The following is a 17,773-nucleotide window of genomic DNA, read 5'->3' as shown; positions in this document are numbered from 1 at the left end:
GACAATTACATGTTTAAGCATTTCATATTAAATATTCATGAGCAAGGACAGAATTTTCTGTTCATCAGTGTCGAGGAATGATACTCAGATTTTGCTAGGTCGTGATGTTATTTCTCTTAATTGGTATAGTTGATATTAAATTATTCCATGCAAAGGGGAATCATTTCACCTTCAGAACAAAAGGTAGAATAAATCCTAACCAATCACCCATGCTTAGATTGGCAGAGTGAGTATTCATGTGGATTTTGAAGGGGAAGTATGCTCCTTCCAAGGAGGTGTGATTTTACCTTACCTTCACCTTAATTCACTAAAGGTGAATTTCTTACCTTTAGTCCATTGAGATGAAGGCACAATGTTTCCTCTTTTTCCCACTTGTTGAGAAAAAATTGACATAGATACTTAACTTTTGCATCTGAGAAAAAGAAAATACACAAGTTTGCAACCCCACATCTAGGTGCCTAAGAAGAAAAATTTTGAAGACATTTCCTTTATAGATATCACCAATGTATAGGCATCAAGTTTTGTGAAATATTGTTAGTGTTTCAGTACAAGTAAGTATGTATATTCAAGTCTACCCATTCTTCACTGACCTATTCCTTTCCAAATGGTTTGGTGAAAACAGCAAAGGTGTGAAAACTTTAGATTGTTAACAATTTATTGTTATCAATACAGTTATCATTTGTCCAGTATCCTTGATATCCGTTCATTCTGTCATCCCTTTCTTCACTTTCTTCCTAAGTGACATATTTTCAATATGATTTGTGAAGCAGGTAGTTTCACATATCAGTGTCTCATCCCACATTCTCCAGTTTAAGCATTGAAAGTCACAGGAAGATAGTTACAACTGACAAATAATACAGATACTCAGATGTACCTTGGGACTAAAGCTTGCCAAATACCCCCTATTGAGACTGACTCACACTTGGAGAACAACAAAATGTAATGTGTATGTATGAAAAGTACTGTCCTGTCAAAGGCACCTATTCCTTTGATATCTAGTAAATAATTTTCCCTTATCATCAGGTAGAGCAGGCTATGGCATAGCTAACATCTCAACTGTGGATTGCAAATTAAATCCCTACTTGTGCTTCTGTGATGAAATCCAAAGTCTTTTCTCTCTAAGCAATTCAGCTTTTTGTCTTAAGCAACTTAATAAAGATAGTAATCATATCTCCATCTCCTTCCTATTTGTACAACAAAACAGATATACTTTCTTTGTGGCAAAAGCAAAAAACTTACAAAGCATGAGTAATACAAAAAGCTGTGCTTTCAACTTTTTGTCTTTTACCTGTAAATGCTGGGGGAATGAGTGTATAAGGCATCAAACTTCTACATCTTTAAAGTAAAATTCTCAATTCATTAAAACTTAGTCAATTAAGCTTCAGCACACTTCTCAGAACGAGATTAATATATTTTACATAATTGCCTTAATTAAAAGGGAGTGAGGGTGACTTTCTGTGACTAATTTTCAGATCAGATCTCTAAACAGGAGAGTCATCAACCTCTGATAGAATATGTGGAGTTGGAAGGGACCTATCAGGATCAAGTCTGATTCCAGGCCCTGTGCAGGACACTCCAAGAATCACACCACGTGCCTGAGACTGTTGTCCAAACACTCAAAGTGAAAACAGGCTTGATGCTGTGATCACTTCCCTGGGGAGCCTGTTCCAGTGCCCAACCACCCCCTGGGTGAGAAAGCTTTTCCTGATACACAATCCCCTCCCTTGCCCAGCTGGCCATGCTGTCCCTGATGCCCCCAGGACAGGGTTGGCCCCCCTGGCTGCCAGGGCACTGCTGACTCATGTTCAACATGGACCAGGACCCCCAGGTCCCTTTCCGTGGCACTGCTTTGCAGCTTCTTGTTCCCCAGTCTGTCTGCACATCCCAGGGTTGCTCCATCCCAGGTGCAGAATACAACACCTGTTAAACTTTGTAGAATTGTTGATTGTCCATCTCTCTGCAGGGCCTCTGCCCTCAAGGGAGTCAACAACTCTTGCCAGTCTAGTATCATTGGCAAATTTACACTTTCACTACAGACTACTTGCAACTCTCAATCTGAATCTCTTGCTGTAGGCGCAGAAAAGTGGGAGGAAGCACTACCAGTAAGAGTTCAATGCAGCTCATTACAAAAACGCCCTTTCTTGGCTAGCCACAGATGCCCTATACAGAAAATTACACAGGAGGAGGCAGAACTGCTGGCAATACATTTGCCATCCAGCCTATGCTAGGTGATTTTTCTGAGGCAATAATTGTGCTTTCTATTATTGCAGCAGAAAAAGGTTAGAAGAGTCTAGAGCAAGTACACTCCATTCCTATTTTCAGAATATCTATATAGCCTGTACACCCTGAGAGATACCACCTTAATCTACAGTCTTCTCCTGATCTAGAAGTCTGCCATTATCTGGATAATGTATCACAGAAAAGACCTGTTGTTTCTGGATAAACACAATGTACCAAGAATAATTTTCCATGTCAGAATGTCTGAAAACTAGTATATTTTACTGCTGAAGACTGTTCTGGCTTTCTGTTCTGACTTTTTTTTCACTAAAGCATTTCAATTTCTGGTTGACTTCACTGTTTGCTGTTACAGCCTAAAACCACATAATATGTTATTTGCTTTGGTTATCTGTTCCAACATGTGAAAGAGGCTTTGTGTGTGATTACCATAAATAATTTTAATCCAAAGATTATTAGAAGAACAAATCAAGTCTAATTTTCAAGTGGAAAAAAAAGGGTATTATCATAAAAATTCATATTTATTTTGCATTTTAAGTACTTGTATTGATCACAGAGGAAAATATCACTGCATTTTTTGATTTCCAATGACCTTACACTGTATCTATCTATGGCTATTAGAAAGGGATCCTGGAGTAGGCAGCATCTTGGTCAGACCTACTGTGGGCTCTCTCATACCAAGTCACTGCTGAAGAGGAGGGGCATTGAGGAAAAGGAATTGCACTGACTTTTCATTTCCTTTTATATGGTCCATTTCTGAGAACTGCAGGCATTTCTTTTAAATTAATTACTCTTTTTTGGATCCTCTCCATTGAGCTGGTTTTGCTTTGTGTCCTCTTCATCCTGTCTGATACTGGAGTACAATAACTACACCATACTGGTTCATATTAGCGCATTTCAAACCCAAAGTTTTTAATAATATCCCAGTTTTAATCATGACTTGGATAATTCAGGTAGACATTTACAGGATTTTTATTTTCATAGTAGTCTTTTCTTCAACATCTTTGTGACATCATGGTTCCAAATTCAGAAATGGTTCAGAAAGCTGTCTCTTTACTAACAGTGTTATGGGTTTCTTTAAATAGTCATAATTTCATTTGTAATTCACAATGCAGAACCACAAATTACTTTGTTAAGGAACCACTACATCATTAATTGTAAACCAATTGAGAGAAATTGGCCATATCTAAGAGAAAAAAATTTATTTGTACCACATTTATGTTCCTCACACCAAAGAAGAATTTGGGTATTTGGCAGTAAATGTCATGTCACTTCATTTTACAGGAATTCCAGCATTTGAAACATAATGAAGAATGAAATATGGACATACATTTTAGTGAAGGTCTCTAATTAAATTCTCAGCTTCAGTGAGAAATCTCTTCAGATGTTTTTAACTTCTTTACATCCATCTCAGCATTAAATTATCTTTTGTGAAGAACCTCAGTAGAGAACAATAATTCCATTTCACAGAAAATGTCAAGATTGTGACATTTATATTTGTTTTAGGCTGAAATGAAAATCAAGCTTTCCAAAATTCTGTGCAGAAGTAAATATTCTTTCATGTCCAGGTTTTCAAAAATGTTTGTAAAGTACTGAAAAGGTCTGCCTCAAAGATGGCAAAAATGCTTCTTACTGAAGTAAAGTAAAATGCTTCTTACTGAAAATGTTAGCAACTAAATGTGTTGACCTTTTTCTAGACCTAGATAAGTTCAATAGTAGTCATTTCAAGGGTTGGCATTTAGGGGAATGACTGTCTTGTAAACAAGCCAAGCTACTTCTTAACTCCTTGGTTCAGGTATCCAAGAGCTGTGCAAACTCCAGCCCCTCAGGATGACCTAAAGTTATTGGCAGGACTCATGCAGCTCATCATGAAACTCTGCAACTCTGCAGACCTGGGTGTGTGGCTATGTTCTAGTTCCAGCATTGGAATTTTGTGGGGCTGGGTGGAGAAGCAAGAGAAGACAATTTAAAGAGAGTCATAAAAAGACTTTATCATGAATGTGAGGGTAGCCTGACCCTCCTGCTCTCTCCACACTGCTATACTCTGATGTGAGAGAGTAGTCAAGTGCTTTGGAGTACTCGAGGTAGGAGTAGCATTTAAAGCAGTTAGGGACATCTGCCTTCCTCCTGGCACCATGAGTGAATGGGAAAATACAGAAACCTTAAATTCAGGGCCTTTTTGGCTTGAGCTTTCAATCTCTTTTAAAATTAAAGGCATGAAAATTAGGTTTTTTCACACCTTTGTGTGGTGAAAATTTAAAAACAAAATAAACATATTAAATTGGGCCTGAAGTTTTACATTTCATTATTTCTCTTAGATCTTTCCTTAGGGGCTGATTGCAGAACAATCCTGACATAGTAGTAGCATTTAGTGACAGTGTTTGCCACTGATTATCTGTATTTGTGCACAGTATGGATGTTTATCACGCTGCATCTGCAATAGCCATATGTTCTTGCTTTGAGGTTAATGACAGTGTCATTGACCATCACTCTATCCTTTCAAAATGAATTTAAAAACAAACTAAATAGATATCTAAATTCATTTGTTGTCTTAGAAGCTCACTTGGAAAGCAAAATATTAATGTTTTCTGAGAAGTTTTCCAGAACAGCTATCCCTATTTGGTGGGCAGGATTACAATACAGGTGAACCAAAAATATTCCTTGGATTGCTCCTCAGGATCTGCTCAAACAATTTATCTGCTCAGTCCAGTGCAGTCACTTATGCCAAGACTTCTGAGTTGCAGTCACTGCCAGAGCTGGTATGAGAAATCCTGAAAAATATCTGTAGAAGCATTCTGGGAGCAGTAAATAGACCTGATGTGATGCTTCTGGGAGTGTCAAACCCCAAGCAGTTTGTTTATTTGTTTATTTGTTTATTTGTTCGTTTGTTGTTTTGTATGTTTATTTTTACAATATTTGAAACTGTGTTTGAAGGGGAGGAAGGTTGAGACAGTGTCTCGTCACACAATTTCTTTCAACAGCAGCTAAAGCCCAGCAGTAAAGGCTGTTCTATAACTGAGATACCACAAAGAAACTTAGACAGACTTAAATGTCCAAGAAGAATTGCTGTATCCACACAAACTTGAAGAAAACAGTTTAAAAAAGGGAAGCTGTGTTTCTTAGCAAATTGCCTCCTCCTTTTCCAGCACACCAGCAGGTTTTAAACATGCAAATACAAAAAGTAGACTCTGGTCAGCCAATCAACACACCTAGCAGTAAATAAAACTATTAACAGAGTAAAGTCAACTACTTCTTTTCCATATTAGACTTGAAAAAGAGGGGAACATGGGGACATGGAGGGAAAAAATGTTTCTTCTCAGGCAAGATATTGTCCCAAGCAGTGGGACAAGGACTGCCCTCCTTCCTGCCCTGTGTGGTTTGTTATGGACCTCAGAATAGCCTTCAGAAATCCCTTCCTAGAGAAGATGTGATAAATGAAATCCCCAGTCTCTGAAACATGTGCACTGACTGGAGTCCAGCTCACTTGCTGCACTGAAAAGATGTTCCAAGTTGTTGCTCAGATACTACCAGGCAGGAGAGATGGCAGCCTGTCCAGATATTCTTCATCCTTTACCACTGTTTGAGAAGGCTGTTTTCTCCACTTCAAAATGGTATTCTTAGTCTTATGCTGGGAAAAATAAACTAATTCAAACAAGCCAGAGTCCTTCAGACAGGGAAAAAAAGGCATTTGTGTTATCCCTCCCACACCAAGTCTGAGAGTTTACCTGATCCAGGGATGTCCCTGACATTACTTCTAGGAAAGAGGGAAAGGTGTGTAGCTTGTAATGATTGACACTGAAATAAATGTAAAATGAGAGCACTGTCTTTCTACCAGCGCAAATCCATCAGAGAAGAAAGCAGAAGAAAGCTTCTTGTTCTTGTTCTGTACTTTCCAGATCTGTGATTTACAAAATTATAATTGAGCTGATGGCTCTTAAGGTCTGAACCAGACCCAGGAGTTCCTGCAGCTGCTTCTGCAACCTCCTTCTTACTATCAGCCTCATCCTCTGAAATTTGGCTGGCTGGTATCACACTAACACAAAATTCTTCAGAGGACCTCTTTCCTCAAGCTGAGTGAGTTTTGTCACTTGATATTCTCCATGGCCTGTGTCTCCTCTCTTTGCTTTCCAGTGTTTACACCAAGCTTCCACAAATGCAGCTTCCCTGACAAAATAAGTGGCCTGTTTCTGTATTTACCTGCTCCATGGTAAATACCATGTGTATGTGGCTTCTGAAGTAACACCATCTGATAGCTCCACTTGCACAGCTCAGAGAGAAAGGATGCTGGAAGTGACAGTATGAATTCACTGCTGCCCTCCTAGGAGCATCATTGGTGGGGGGAGAATCCTAGACAATTGCTGCTGTATGGGTAGGCTTTGTGAGGTGACATAAACCAAGGAATAATTATTGCCTCTGATGGCAGTGGCAGCCAGCAGCACAGCTAAAAGGGTGAGACAGGCAGCACATGCTAATAGGCTGGGGGAATCCTGTCTTGACAGTTTTCAGCCTGCTCCATTTCTTTCAGCAAACAGGATGCAGCTGTTTGCCTCCAGCTCTCAGCAGACAAAGTAAACAGTCATGTTACAGAGGGTCACAGTGGGACTTCATGTGAGTAAACTGAATTACTCTGAAGCAATATGCATTTATCCAGCAAAAGGACACCCCAGACAACCTGTGCTGAGGGTAGCTAGCAAATGCCACAGACCAAGAATGTCTCAACAGTAAGTCAGAGCAAAACAGGAAACACCACGTGTAATTGAAAAGATACAAGAAAACACAGGGGTAAACATTTGACTCAAAATAAAATGGCCTATTCTTATTTAAACTTCTTCTCCCTTTCCTTCATCAAATAATATCTGCAAATTTTCTGAAATTACCATATTTTATTTTTTTCCCCTCACTTCACAACATCCACTTGTCACAGTAAATATAAAAAAATATCCAGGGTCAGCCATTAGGATTCGGTGCATTTCTAACTTTCCCAAGAAAGAGTGAGAGCACAGATTAGAAATCCCTTCTGTCTGCAAAGTCTTGACTTTCAGATGCTGGTTAATAGGATCCATCAGTTCTCTCTTATTAACATGTTTAATGACAAGCTGCTTGATTTGAAATTTGCATTTTGCTGGATACCAGCTGTAGGTTTTAAGGAAATTGAGCTATTTAGCTTTTACATTCCATGGTAGCACAGGTACAAAAAGCTTCTCCTCCTGTACTACATGAATTTATCTGCCAGAATTTATGTATTTTCCTGTTTTCATAGTTGCTGATACAGAATGTATAACTGTGGATCTGGATACCTAAAACTGTGTATTGATAATTAGTTATAGAAAGTCATGTTTTCCATGAATGAGGAAATAATGTTTGATTTTATACTGAGATCGTTTCAGCTTTAGTACTGAGATATGTCCTGCCTAGCTTGTGACACTGAATTTCCTCAGCTGGAAACTCATCATTAGTTCTCTGGAAAAGAAATGTGTGCCTTGAAAGAATGGTCATGTCAAATCACACTGAGAGGAAAGCATGGCTTCATTTGTACCAGAGCAGAACAGGGAGAATCTGCTCTCCCTGTACAGTCACGATGAAACCTTTAAATGTGGCTTCAGTAGAAGCTGTGCAACAGTTCAGTGCTCCAGCAGCTCCATATGATTTTGAGGCAGTTTTTCTTCCATATTTTTCCTTTTTTTTTCTGAGATAGATTAATACTGACCACTGATTTTTGATCGTGGTAACTAGTGCTGTCAAGTGAAGGGCTGTATCTGTTTCACTGAGTGAGCCAATGCCAGGGAATGTCCTTGGAATGGCAGCTCACTCCAGGGCACAGCCGAAGTGCAGAGCAATCCCCAGCATTCCTTGGGACCTGACAGGCTGGCTCCCTTCCAGACAGATCTGGGAGTGGTTCAGGAAAAGACACAGCTCCAGGGACTATTCCCAGTAGATGATTTGGATTCCTCTCTGCTGTGGAGAGCAAGGAAAGTGTAGCAGTACTGATATGGGTCTCTTACCATTTGCCTCAGGGCCAGAGAACAGTTGTGATCACATTTGAATAACCAGGGTAGACAAAGCAAGCAGTGCTGCACAAAGCATCCAAGGTAAGCATGAATAGGATCCAAAACCTGCTGAAAGCAGTGGAGCCTTCTGTTGTTATTAATGAGCTTTCAGTTAGACTGTAAATGAGCACTAAATGTTAAAAGGAGAAGTATTTGAAAAAGAACATATGGGGACAAATGTGTCCATATACATTATGGATATACCTACATTCAAAGAAAGGAGAGCAAAACAAGGGATTTGGTAGAAAAGAAAAATGCAATCCTCTCAGGTGAGTTACTACTGGGCCTTTAATAACATACTGGTTTTCATATCTTGCTGTACAATGAGTCTATGATGATTCCACCTAAATTCTGATATTAGTCATCAATTTATATTTTGTCTTTATAGTTTATAAAATAGGCTAAGTATATGATTTCCTTAGAAAACTAATAGTCTCTCAAAATATTTCAGTTTTGTACTTTAATCCGTCATATGAATAAAGCTAATACTGGCTCATTTTCTAATTTGGTGATAAATCATTTGTTCAGGCTAAATACTACTTATGAAATAACTGTGATGCTTAGGGTCATACATTTTTTGCTTGAGAAAAAAGAGTCTTATAATAGGATATTTGGAAGTCATAGCTCAATCAAGACTTTAAGTCAATCTTTTGACAAAAAAGTTTTAGCATATAGACTTTCAGTGTATTGGTTTCTTTTAAAAGTGAGATAGTGACTAAAAAATGGGGGGAGGGGGAAGCAAATACATTAATTTCCATCATTGCCATACTCTGAATTTCTTTTTTACAAAATAAGTGCAATTCTGTCCATCCTGTGCCTTATGATTTTATCTTGAGTTTTACACTCAGTCTTTTCCAAGAACACTAATAATGAGCAACTGTGGGTTTCATGAGCTGCCTCTTTTGCATACTGTTCCTCTTGCACTTTTCAAGTAATGCTGATGTAATTAATTGTGGATTTGTTGCAATATGGAGCTTGCTTTTAGTCCATGCATCCTCATGAACTGCAAGATTAGTCAGAGTAGGACTTTACTGAGTCAGAGATACCTTTTTGGCAAAGTCAGTTTACTGAAATAATAATCCAAACACTGTTCACTTTTGCAGACTCTAGATTTTTCACTTTAAGCTTGTATTCCTCTTATAACCATGAACTTCCACCATGCTCTACAGCCGATACATCTTTGTAGCTAGTCTCTTGCAAGTAGGCATGGATGTCTCTACAAATAGCATTTATTAGCAGCTGAAAACTGTTAAAGATGCCATTACTTAAAAAAAAAAATATTGAAACCTGGTAAGTAATCCATCCATCTAGTGAGAACAGCAGAGCACAAGTCTGAAAAAAAAAAGATTTGTCATGTTGGTGAAGATGTTAAAATGTAGGAACCATAAGGGTTTTTTTCCTGTGTCTTAAAATATTTCTGATAGTTTTAGAATGTTGATAAGGGACGAGAGTGTGCTGCATACTTGTATCTGCAAGGTTTGATGGCAGCAGGAGCACACTGGCATTCATGTGGAGAAAAGTCCAAACTTCCATGTTAAGTGACTAAGAAAACATGAGGGGAAAGTGCTTTTCAGACCAATACTTGACAGATAAAATATGAATCAGTAGGAATTTTAAATAGAAATATTAAGATAAAGTGTCAGGAGACACCTTTGTTATGCTCAGGGATATTTTTAATAGTGTGAAGGCATGACAGAGAGGGATACCTCAGCACAGAAGACAAAGTTAGGACCTTCTAGCACATTTTGTGAAAAAGCAAATGCAAAGTGCTGCACCTTGAAAAGTACAATAATGTAGGGACTGGGGGAAGCAGCCCTGGGAAAAGGGTGCTGGGGGCCCTGAGAGCTGGACAGGAGCTGGCAGTGAGCCTTGGCAGCCGAGACAGCCAACTGCATCCAGGGCTGTGTCCATCATTCCTCCACCCAGCACTCCTTGTTAGACCATATCTGGGTACTGTGGCCAGTTTGTGTCTCCCACTGCAGAAAGATGCTGATAACCTGGAGCAAGTTTACTCCAGCAGTCACAGAATCACAGAATTTTTAGGGTTGGAATTGACCTTTGGACATCACCCAGTCCAACCCCATGGCAAAGCAGGGTGGTCACTACAACGGGAGCATGTCCAGATGGGTTTTGAATGTCTCCAGAGATGGAGACTCCACAAGCTCCCTGGGCAGCCTGTTCAGTGCTCTGCCATGCTCAATGTAAAGTTATTCCTCAGAAGGTGGAAGGTGAAATTTCTTGTGTTTTAGCTTATGGCTACTGCTCCTTGTTACTGAGCACCACCAAAAAGATCCTGACATCCTCTTGACATCCGCCATTGAGATATTTATTTATATGTATTGATGAGATCCCCTCTCAGTCTCCTCTTCTCCAGACTAAACAGGCCCAGCTCCTGCAGCGTGTCCTCATAAGTGACATGCTCCAAACCCCTCATCATCTTTGTGACCCTCCACTGACCCTCTCCAGTAGCTTGTCTGTCTTGTACTGAGGAGCCCAGAACTGGACACAGTGCATGTTCATGGCTGGAGCATGTCCCGTGAGCAGAGGCTGGGGCAGGGGGAGCTTGTCCAGTGTGGGCCAGAGCTGATTTCAGGGGCTCTCTCCTGACCTCTGGTTGAAGTTTGATGATGTACACAGTTAAACTTGTTCTATAGGCTCACATGAATCTCCTCCAATGAGGAGCTGAAGATGCCTATATATAGGAAATTAGTTCAAGTACCATTATATAACCCAGATTATTTTGAAATAAAATATAGGGTTCTTTCCCACCCCCAAGATCAGCTAAATAAGGCACTTTGAAATATATTTTCTCTATATAGTTTTCTGTTCAGAAATTAAAAGGGTGCATTTTTTACCATGATTGAATATAGCAAATGGGATAACAAATTTCTGTCTAGATAGCTGTCCCCAAAGATATGCTGCATATATTCCACTACTTATTTCTGCCAATTTGGTATGATATTCTAGCTTCATAGTAACTATCCACAGTTCTTTGTAGTATTTCATTTTACAGATACAAAGAAGAAAAGATTTTTTTTTTCCAAGAGCCCTTTGTGAATGCCCTGAAAAGATATCAATGTACCTATGAAAGAAAAGGCTTCTGCAAATACCAATGCAAGAAAAATTCTTTCTACTTGTTCATTCTCAAATGAATTACACATGTCAGGCAAATCAATAAATCTTTCGAATATCAAGAAAAAAAGGATCCCAGACACTTCCCCAAGAAGCTTTATGTAAAAAGTGGCACAATAATTATGTAGGTGGATTATGATCTATAGGCAAGTGCACAGACTAGTAACATCTAAAAGTGACATTTCCTTTTCAGACAAATTTAAAATGAGCTGCAAAGCTGCATTTTGCAGTCAACTTGCTTGTACAAAAGCTAAATCAAGCATGCTCTTATAATTGTACCGTATGCATTTTCCATCTCAGACTTTCCATCTCAGCCTCTCCCAAGTCAGTTATTGTGGGTAGAGCTGGCCTAATTTTTGCAATATAAAGCACATTTGCCTGAAGATCCATTTTATGAAATGTTTTATTTTATGTTTCAGTGTCACGGAAACAATCCAATCAGATCTGACAAAATATAATGATCAAGGAAAGAGGGCAAGGGAGGAAAGGATGAAAATCAAACAAACATGGAAATCTTTTATCTGACAGTTTGAAAATTAACTTTTTGACTTTTCAAGACAGACTTTTTTAGACAAGGAAATATTAAGAACAATTCAGTGTTAGATAACTAAAAGCTAAACAAAAATAGGGAAGACCTTTTCAATTAAATTAAATATTTTGAGGGAATCAGAATGGATTTAAAGCTTCCATTTCATTAATTAGGTTTTTAAATTGAGGCTTCTCAATCAGTTGGGTTTTCTTTTTTTATTTCAGGCATAAAAATGAAAAATTGACAGAACAGTCAGCATTAGGCTGTAAAATCTTCAGGTTAAGCTTCTATTACCTGGTGAAAAAAATGCTTTTCCTTCTCCTTGAAAAATTTTCATGTGCCTGAGATTTATAAGAATATATCATATGTTTGAGAAAGCTGAGAATGTTATTGGAAGTATGGATGAATGCTCAAATGTTGGTTTTAATTGCTAGTCTTTTGACCTCTATTGGTTCTTGCTATCATTATGACAACCAAAATCAAGGAATAACTCTGAGAGAGTTGTCACAGAAGGAACATTTTTATTTTAGAGTGTTACAGGAGGACCTTTGCACCAGGGTCAGTCATAACACATCAGCCCTGCAGCTAAGGCCAGGCCTCAGAGGGAGCAGAAATTGATAGGAAGACTGAAATGGAGAAAGCACCGAATGAATCAAACCTGACTGTGGCAAGGAAAGAATATGTATATATGTTCAACACACACAAACCCCCCCAAAAATGCAAAAGAAAAACAAACAAACAGAAAACTCACCAACCAACCAACCAAAACCAAACCCAAACAAACAAAACGGAAAAGAGAGATAAATCCTTAAGAAAATGCATAACCTTGCCAGTGCAGCATTTGATCAGCCCTGTCACACTGGAGTGGGGTGGGGATACAGGCACACGGTACTGCAGTGGGGACCCTGCTGCTGTCCCCATCCATCTTGTCTTCCAGCTCTGAACGTGTCCCTGGCCCCTGAGCTCCAGTGGGGAGCCCAGCTCGGGTACAGCCAATGACTTGAGCCTGTTTCTTGTGGAGCCCTGGGCTGACAGAGCCAGGCAAGCTCAGAGGCAGCTCCAGGCACTTTGCTGTGAGCTGTTCTGATTTTCCTGGACATGCAATCAGTCAGAGGGAGAAGAAGATAAGGGCTTTGTTTTGCCCTTCTCTTTGAACAAATGCTAAAAAGCTTTGGAACTCCTACAGGATCAGACCTCTTCTTGATGTCTTGAAGAAATTTAACTAAAAGGCTCTGACTTGAATAGCTGGCACTTTATAGAAAATGACAGCTGATGGCTAGAGAGCCCTGAGGCTGGTAAACAATGGCCACGGGGAGGATCTGCTGGGAGGAATATTGCTACTGTGGTTTAATCTCAAAAGCCAGTTTGTTTCTTGTGGTAGGTGGTAAAAGAAAAGGATAAGATCACATTATATCTGTTTCTAGTATCATTTAGTGCAATGATGAAAGACATTGCAATGATGACAGTGCTATGCAAGCTCAAGTGAAATAGAATCTTAAAATAGAAACAATACAAACACTTGGGAGCTATATCCACTGATATTTTTGTGGGAAGAAACAATACAAATGAAATTTTGTAATGCCTTTCACTCCCCTAAATTTTAAAAAGCTTCAAGTGGAGAAGTAACAAAAAAAAAAACCAAAAAAAACCCAAAAAACCAACCAACCAAAAAAAAGCCAAACCTGCAAAAATCACTGATTTAAACCTTTCACTTTTATCACTGGACTTGTGAATTTAGTGATTAATTTAATAAAGTAACTTGGTCTCTCTCTGTTAGTTTTCATTTAATTACATGTGAAAGGCACTAGTTAAAAGAATGCTGACGATAATTTTTTCTTTTTCTGTCAGGTGCTGAAACTAATCTGAACTTGAGGAGCAAGGAAGATCCAAATGCATCAGATCCTGCATCAGAAACACAGGATAAAAATGCAAATAATCATGGAACTCAGTCATCTAATCCATTGTCCAGTTCTGTGACTGCTGAAAATGGAAATTCAGTATCAAATGGTAAGTAGTTTTTAATCCCAAAATTCTTTTAACATAAAATTGCTGAAGTGTTTCCTTGAATGAGCTCTGTAAGATATAGTCAGGCTGGAATCTTCTGAGTTGTGAAAGATCTCTTTTTGGAACTGGCTTAACTTTGTATGTGTGAACTGATAAGCCCCTCCCCAATATAAGCTGAATGTGAAGAACATGAAACAGCCTCTGTTGAGGAATTAGTAATTCCTTCAGCTCCAACTCTATAAGCAGCCTAAGGTATGGAGGACTGAGATTTGAGATTCTGATCCTATAATCAACAAAAATGGGACAGAAAATAGGAAATCAGGACCTCCCTTTGCTGTAGGTGCCTTACTAATGAATGAAATATTGTTTATGATTGCAACACAAAATGGTACAAGAGCAGTGACAGAATAGGTTTCAAAGTTCTAAAAGGCACTATGCCTAAGGAAATAACACTTCTCTGAGGTCAGATTTTTAATAGAAGTTTCTTTTTCATTTTGTGTAATGAATATAATTGCTCTTATTTTTTACTTTATTTGTGACGGAAGGAATAGCACCTTTCTACATCTCTGTGCTATAAAACAGTGACTTCGCCACAAATCTTCCACACTTAGCAGAATTCTTAGTCTGAAAGAAAGAGCTTTTTGCCAAATAGACAAAGTAATCAGCCTGAAGTAACCTTTTACATTGCAATGCTGAAAGTTGTGATCCTACATCACCCAAAACAATGCCACATATATAATTGCAGCAATAATGTTTAGAAAACTTAATTTTGAAAAAAAAAAAAAAAACAACAAAAAAAAAAACCCCAACCAAATTCAGCTTACTTTTGGTAACTTGAGAGTAGTTGCAGGAAAGCCCATCCAGATGGTGTAGTTTGTACTCCAGACTGCACCCCTGATTAACTTAGGTTCTTGTAATTTTGCCTCTGGCCCAGCTAAACTGATGCTTCCAACCTTGGACTGAATTAAACAAGGTCTTGCTCAATGCACAACTGTGATATCCTAATATTTACTTAGGTGTACATAAAGGAAAGCTCTTAGGATGTAATCAACAACTCCATTTGTCTTTCCAAGCTCTACCAAGCCTCTGCTTGCCATGTCTGTGACAACGTGTTGTTGCTGTACATGGAAACTTTACTTATTTGATAAGGCCAATTATCAAAGTGCTTTTTACAGAAATAAACAGAAAATCATTGACAAACTGATTCTTAGCTCAAGGCTGTCCTGGGCAGTCAATCCTAAAGTGTATTAACATAGTACAAAATCAATATATTTTTCAGAACTTGCTGTTTGGCTTAGGAAAGTATTTTTATTCATTTATGGTGGTCTAGAATTATGAAAATATTTTACATTTTATCTTTGAATTAAATTAATAGCACCTACTTTTAGAAGGTACTTTGCGATAAAATTATGTTAATTTTTTACTACTTTATTTGAGATGGATCCAAACTGAATCCATGTAAATAAATTTTTAGTTCGGGAAATTATTTGAAAAAGGGCGTTGTTTTGCATTCACAAAAACTGAGATCCTTTAGAGGGAAATTTATTTCAAGCATTTCATTCAACCAAAAATCATGGGATCTTACAAAAGGAGAATTTTTACCTGGAGTACAGAGAATTTAATGTAGACAAGAATGCAATAGTGGTACCTGACATATAATTTACAAGACTAGAGACCTTGGATGTCACACCTTTCCCCTGTACATACCTAATATATAATTTCCCAGCTTCAAAAAGTGATAATCTCACCTCAAAACAGCACATAATTCCAATTACTGAGAAGCCAGGGTCAGATTCCCTTTGCAGCAAGCAGTAAAGAACTGAAATGCTGGACTCTCTCAGATTTGACATGGTTCAAATGAGGTCCTGAGCTTCAAACAAGGGATTCACCTTCTTCACTGTGTGTTCAGAGGAAGTCCAGATGATGTAGAAAAAGATCCATATTTATGAATATTTTACATGAGCTTTATTCAGAAGAACAAAGAAAATTTAAAAACTGTTGTCCCTAGTTCCAAATTTGTGGGAAGGGACTGTTATAAGGGGGAAACTAAAAGGAGGATAGAGGGGCTTTAAGGGGTTTTAAGCTTTGTTTTAATTCTCATTTTCCTACTCTGATTTTGGTTGGTAATAAATAAATTCAGTTCATTTCCCCATGCTGAGTCCGTTTTTTCCCCTGACAGCAACTTGTGAGTGATCTCTCCTGTCCTTATCTCGACCCACAAGCCTTTGTTATATTTTCTCCCCCTGTCCAGCTGAGGAGGGGAGTGATGGAGCTGCTTTGGTGGGCACTTGGCATCCATCCAGGGTCAACCCACCACAAGCACAGCACTATGAGGGCTGCTATGGGAAAAATGATCTCCAGCTCTGCTAGCCCAACACACAGACCTACCATGACGTCTGTGATTCTTGTCTGTGAGGTGCTTAATAATGCCCATTGTGGACTCCCTTTGTTTCTCCTTCTGCCTTTGCTTCCCCTCATCCCACCTTTCAGATCCCCTGCAGTGCTCTGTGAATGCTATTCCCACTGCTGCAGAAGTGATGGGGAAGCACACGCTGGGAGCCTCACTATAGGATCAACTTTGCAGAGGTGTTTGTTTCTCTTGACTGCAGAAGGAGATTACCTGGCTGTTTTACACTGGGTGACTGATTTTTACACAGCTAAATTTTGGACAGCTAATTCCCACATCGAGAGCACATTATAGTTACAAAACTCCCAAAAAACATGTTTTATACTGAGGGGATGAAGTTTTGAATCGTGGACCTAATATTGACTTCCTGTGTGACACAGAGATATAATTTGAGAGCAGAATGCTGCAGGCGTGGTTTTTTCCCTTTGCATTGCTTCTGCCATGAAAACAAGCCAGGGGAAGAGGAACCAGGGATTTCTGCATTGCAGGAGGAATCCCTGGCCAGTGTATAGGTAAAGTGTTATTTGCAGGCTTTTTAGTTACAATTGCTCCTTCTTGTCAACCAGCATGCATACCTATTATACTATCCCTACATGGTAAAAAAGAATTTTTCTGTTTCAGTAAGCATGGAAATAGTAAATATTCAGGAAATATGTGATTTGGGTTTCTTTTTTTGTTTCTTTTTTAGTAAAACATACCAAGGTCTTTTGAACATCATTTTGAAATCAACCAGTGCATAAATCTCAGATTATAATTTAGTATTCTTCTGCTTTAGGATTACCAGAGGAAAATGACTTTTCCAGACTGTCTGCCAGCACTACAGCAGGCTCATCGATTCAAAGGCACAGGGAGAGCCACACTAGTCAGGTAAATATTTCATTGATAGCCTGCTAAACCACTAAAAGAGAAAAAGATCATGGGAGGCACATGTTGAAAGCTTTCTCTTGATTCAGATTTGGGTATTGGCATTGAAAAATGCAGACTTCTTTAACAGGTTTGTATTGAGCTAAAGACAATAATGAATTTACTACCTTTTTTTTCACTGGAAGAATAATCATGCTGAAAGGTTTTTATAGTGAGCTCAAAATTTATGAAACATATTATTGCTGGTTGTGAAGATGCTATTTCCAGGCAATAAATATGTCTTTTAACCCTGAGAGGACCAAGATATTATCTCTTTCAAGATACTGATTCATTCATACCAGAAATACTTGCATGAACCTGGTAGAATTAAATGTATAATTATATCATACTCTTTAATTTAAACACAATGAAGACTTTAAAAATGCTCTTCAGAATTTTTGTACACATAACAATCAGTAATAAAATCAAAATATCTATCAATTAAAACAGCAGCAGGTACTAAGGTAATGTGACGCTTGCATTGGTTTTCTTAACATTTCTAATGAGCTAAAGTAA

At 38.5% G+C, this 17,773-nt stretch overlaps 1 protein-coding gene across 1 annotated transcript in view; it reads left to right on the top strand.

The window, feature by feature from the left end:
- MYO16 (myosin XVI) overlaps window positions 1-17,773 on the top strand; it is a 358,751-nt gene that overhangs the window by 321,215 nt on the left and 19,763 nt on the right. Inside the window, exons 33-34 of the mRNA XM_066545334.1 lie at window positions 13,792-13,950; window positions 17,130-17,221. Coding sequence (XP_066401431.1) covers window positions 13,792-13,950; window positions 17,130-17,221 — 251 coding nt within the window. The remainder of the gene's footprint in view (window positions 1-13,791; window positions 13,951-17,129; window positions 17,222-17,773) is intronic.

Source organism: Molothrus aeneus, chromosome 2, assembly GCF_037042795.1.
Source record: "Molothrus aeneus isolate 106 chromosome 2, BPBGC_Maene_1.0, whole genome shotgun sequence".
Classification (NCBI taxonomy): Eukaryota; Metazoa; Chordata; class Aves; order Passeriformes; family Icteridae; genus Molothrus; species Molothrus aeneus.
The sequence above is the reverse complement of the archived record's forward strand: the minus strand, read 5'-3'. Positions and strand labels throughout refer to the sequence as shown.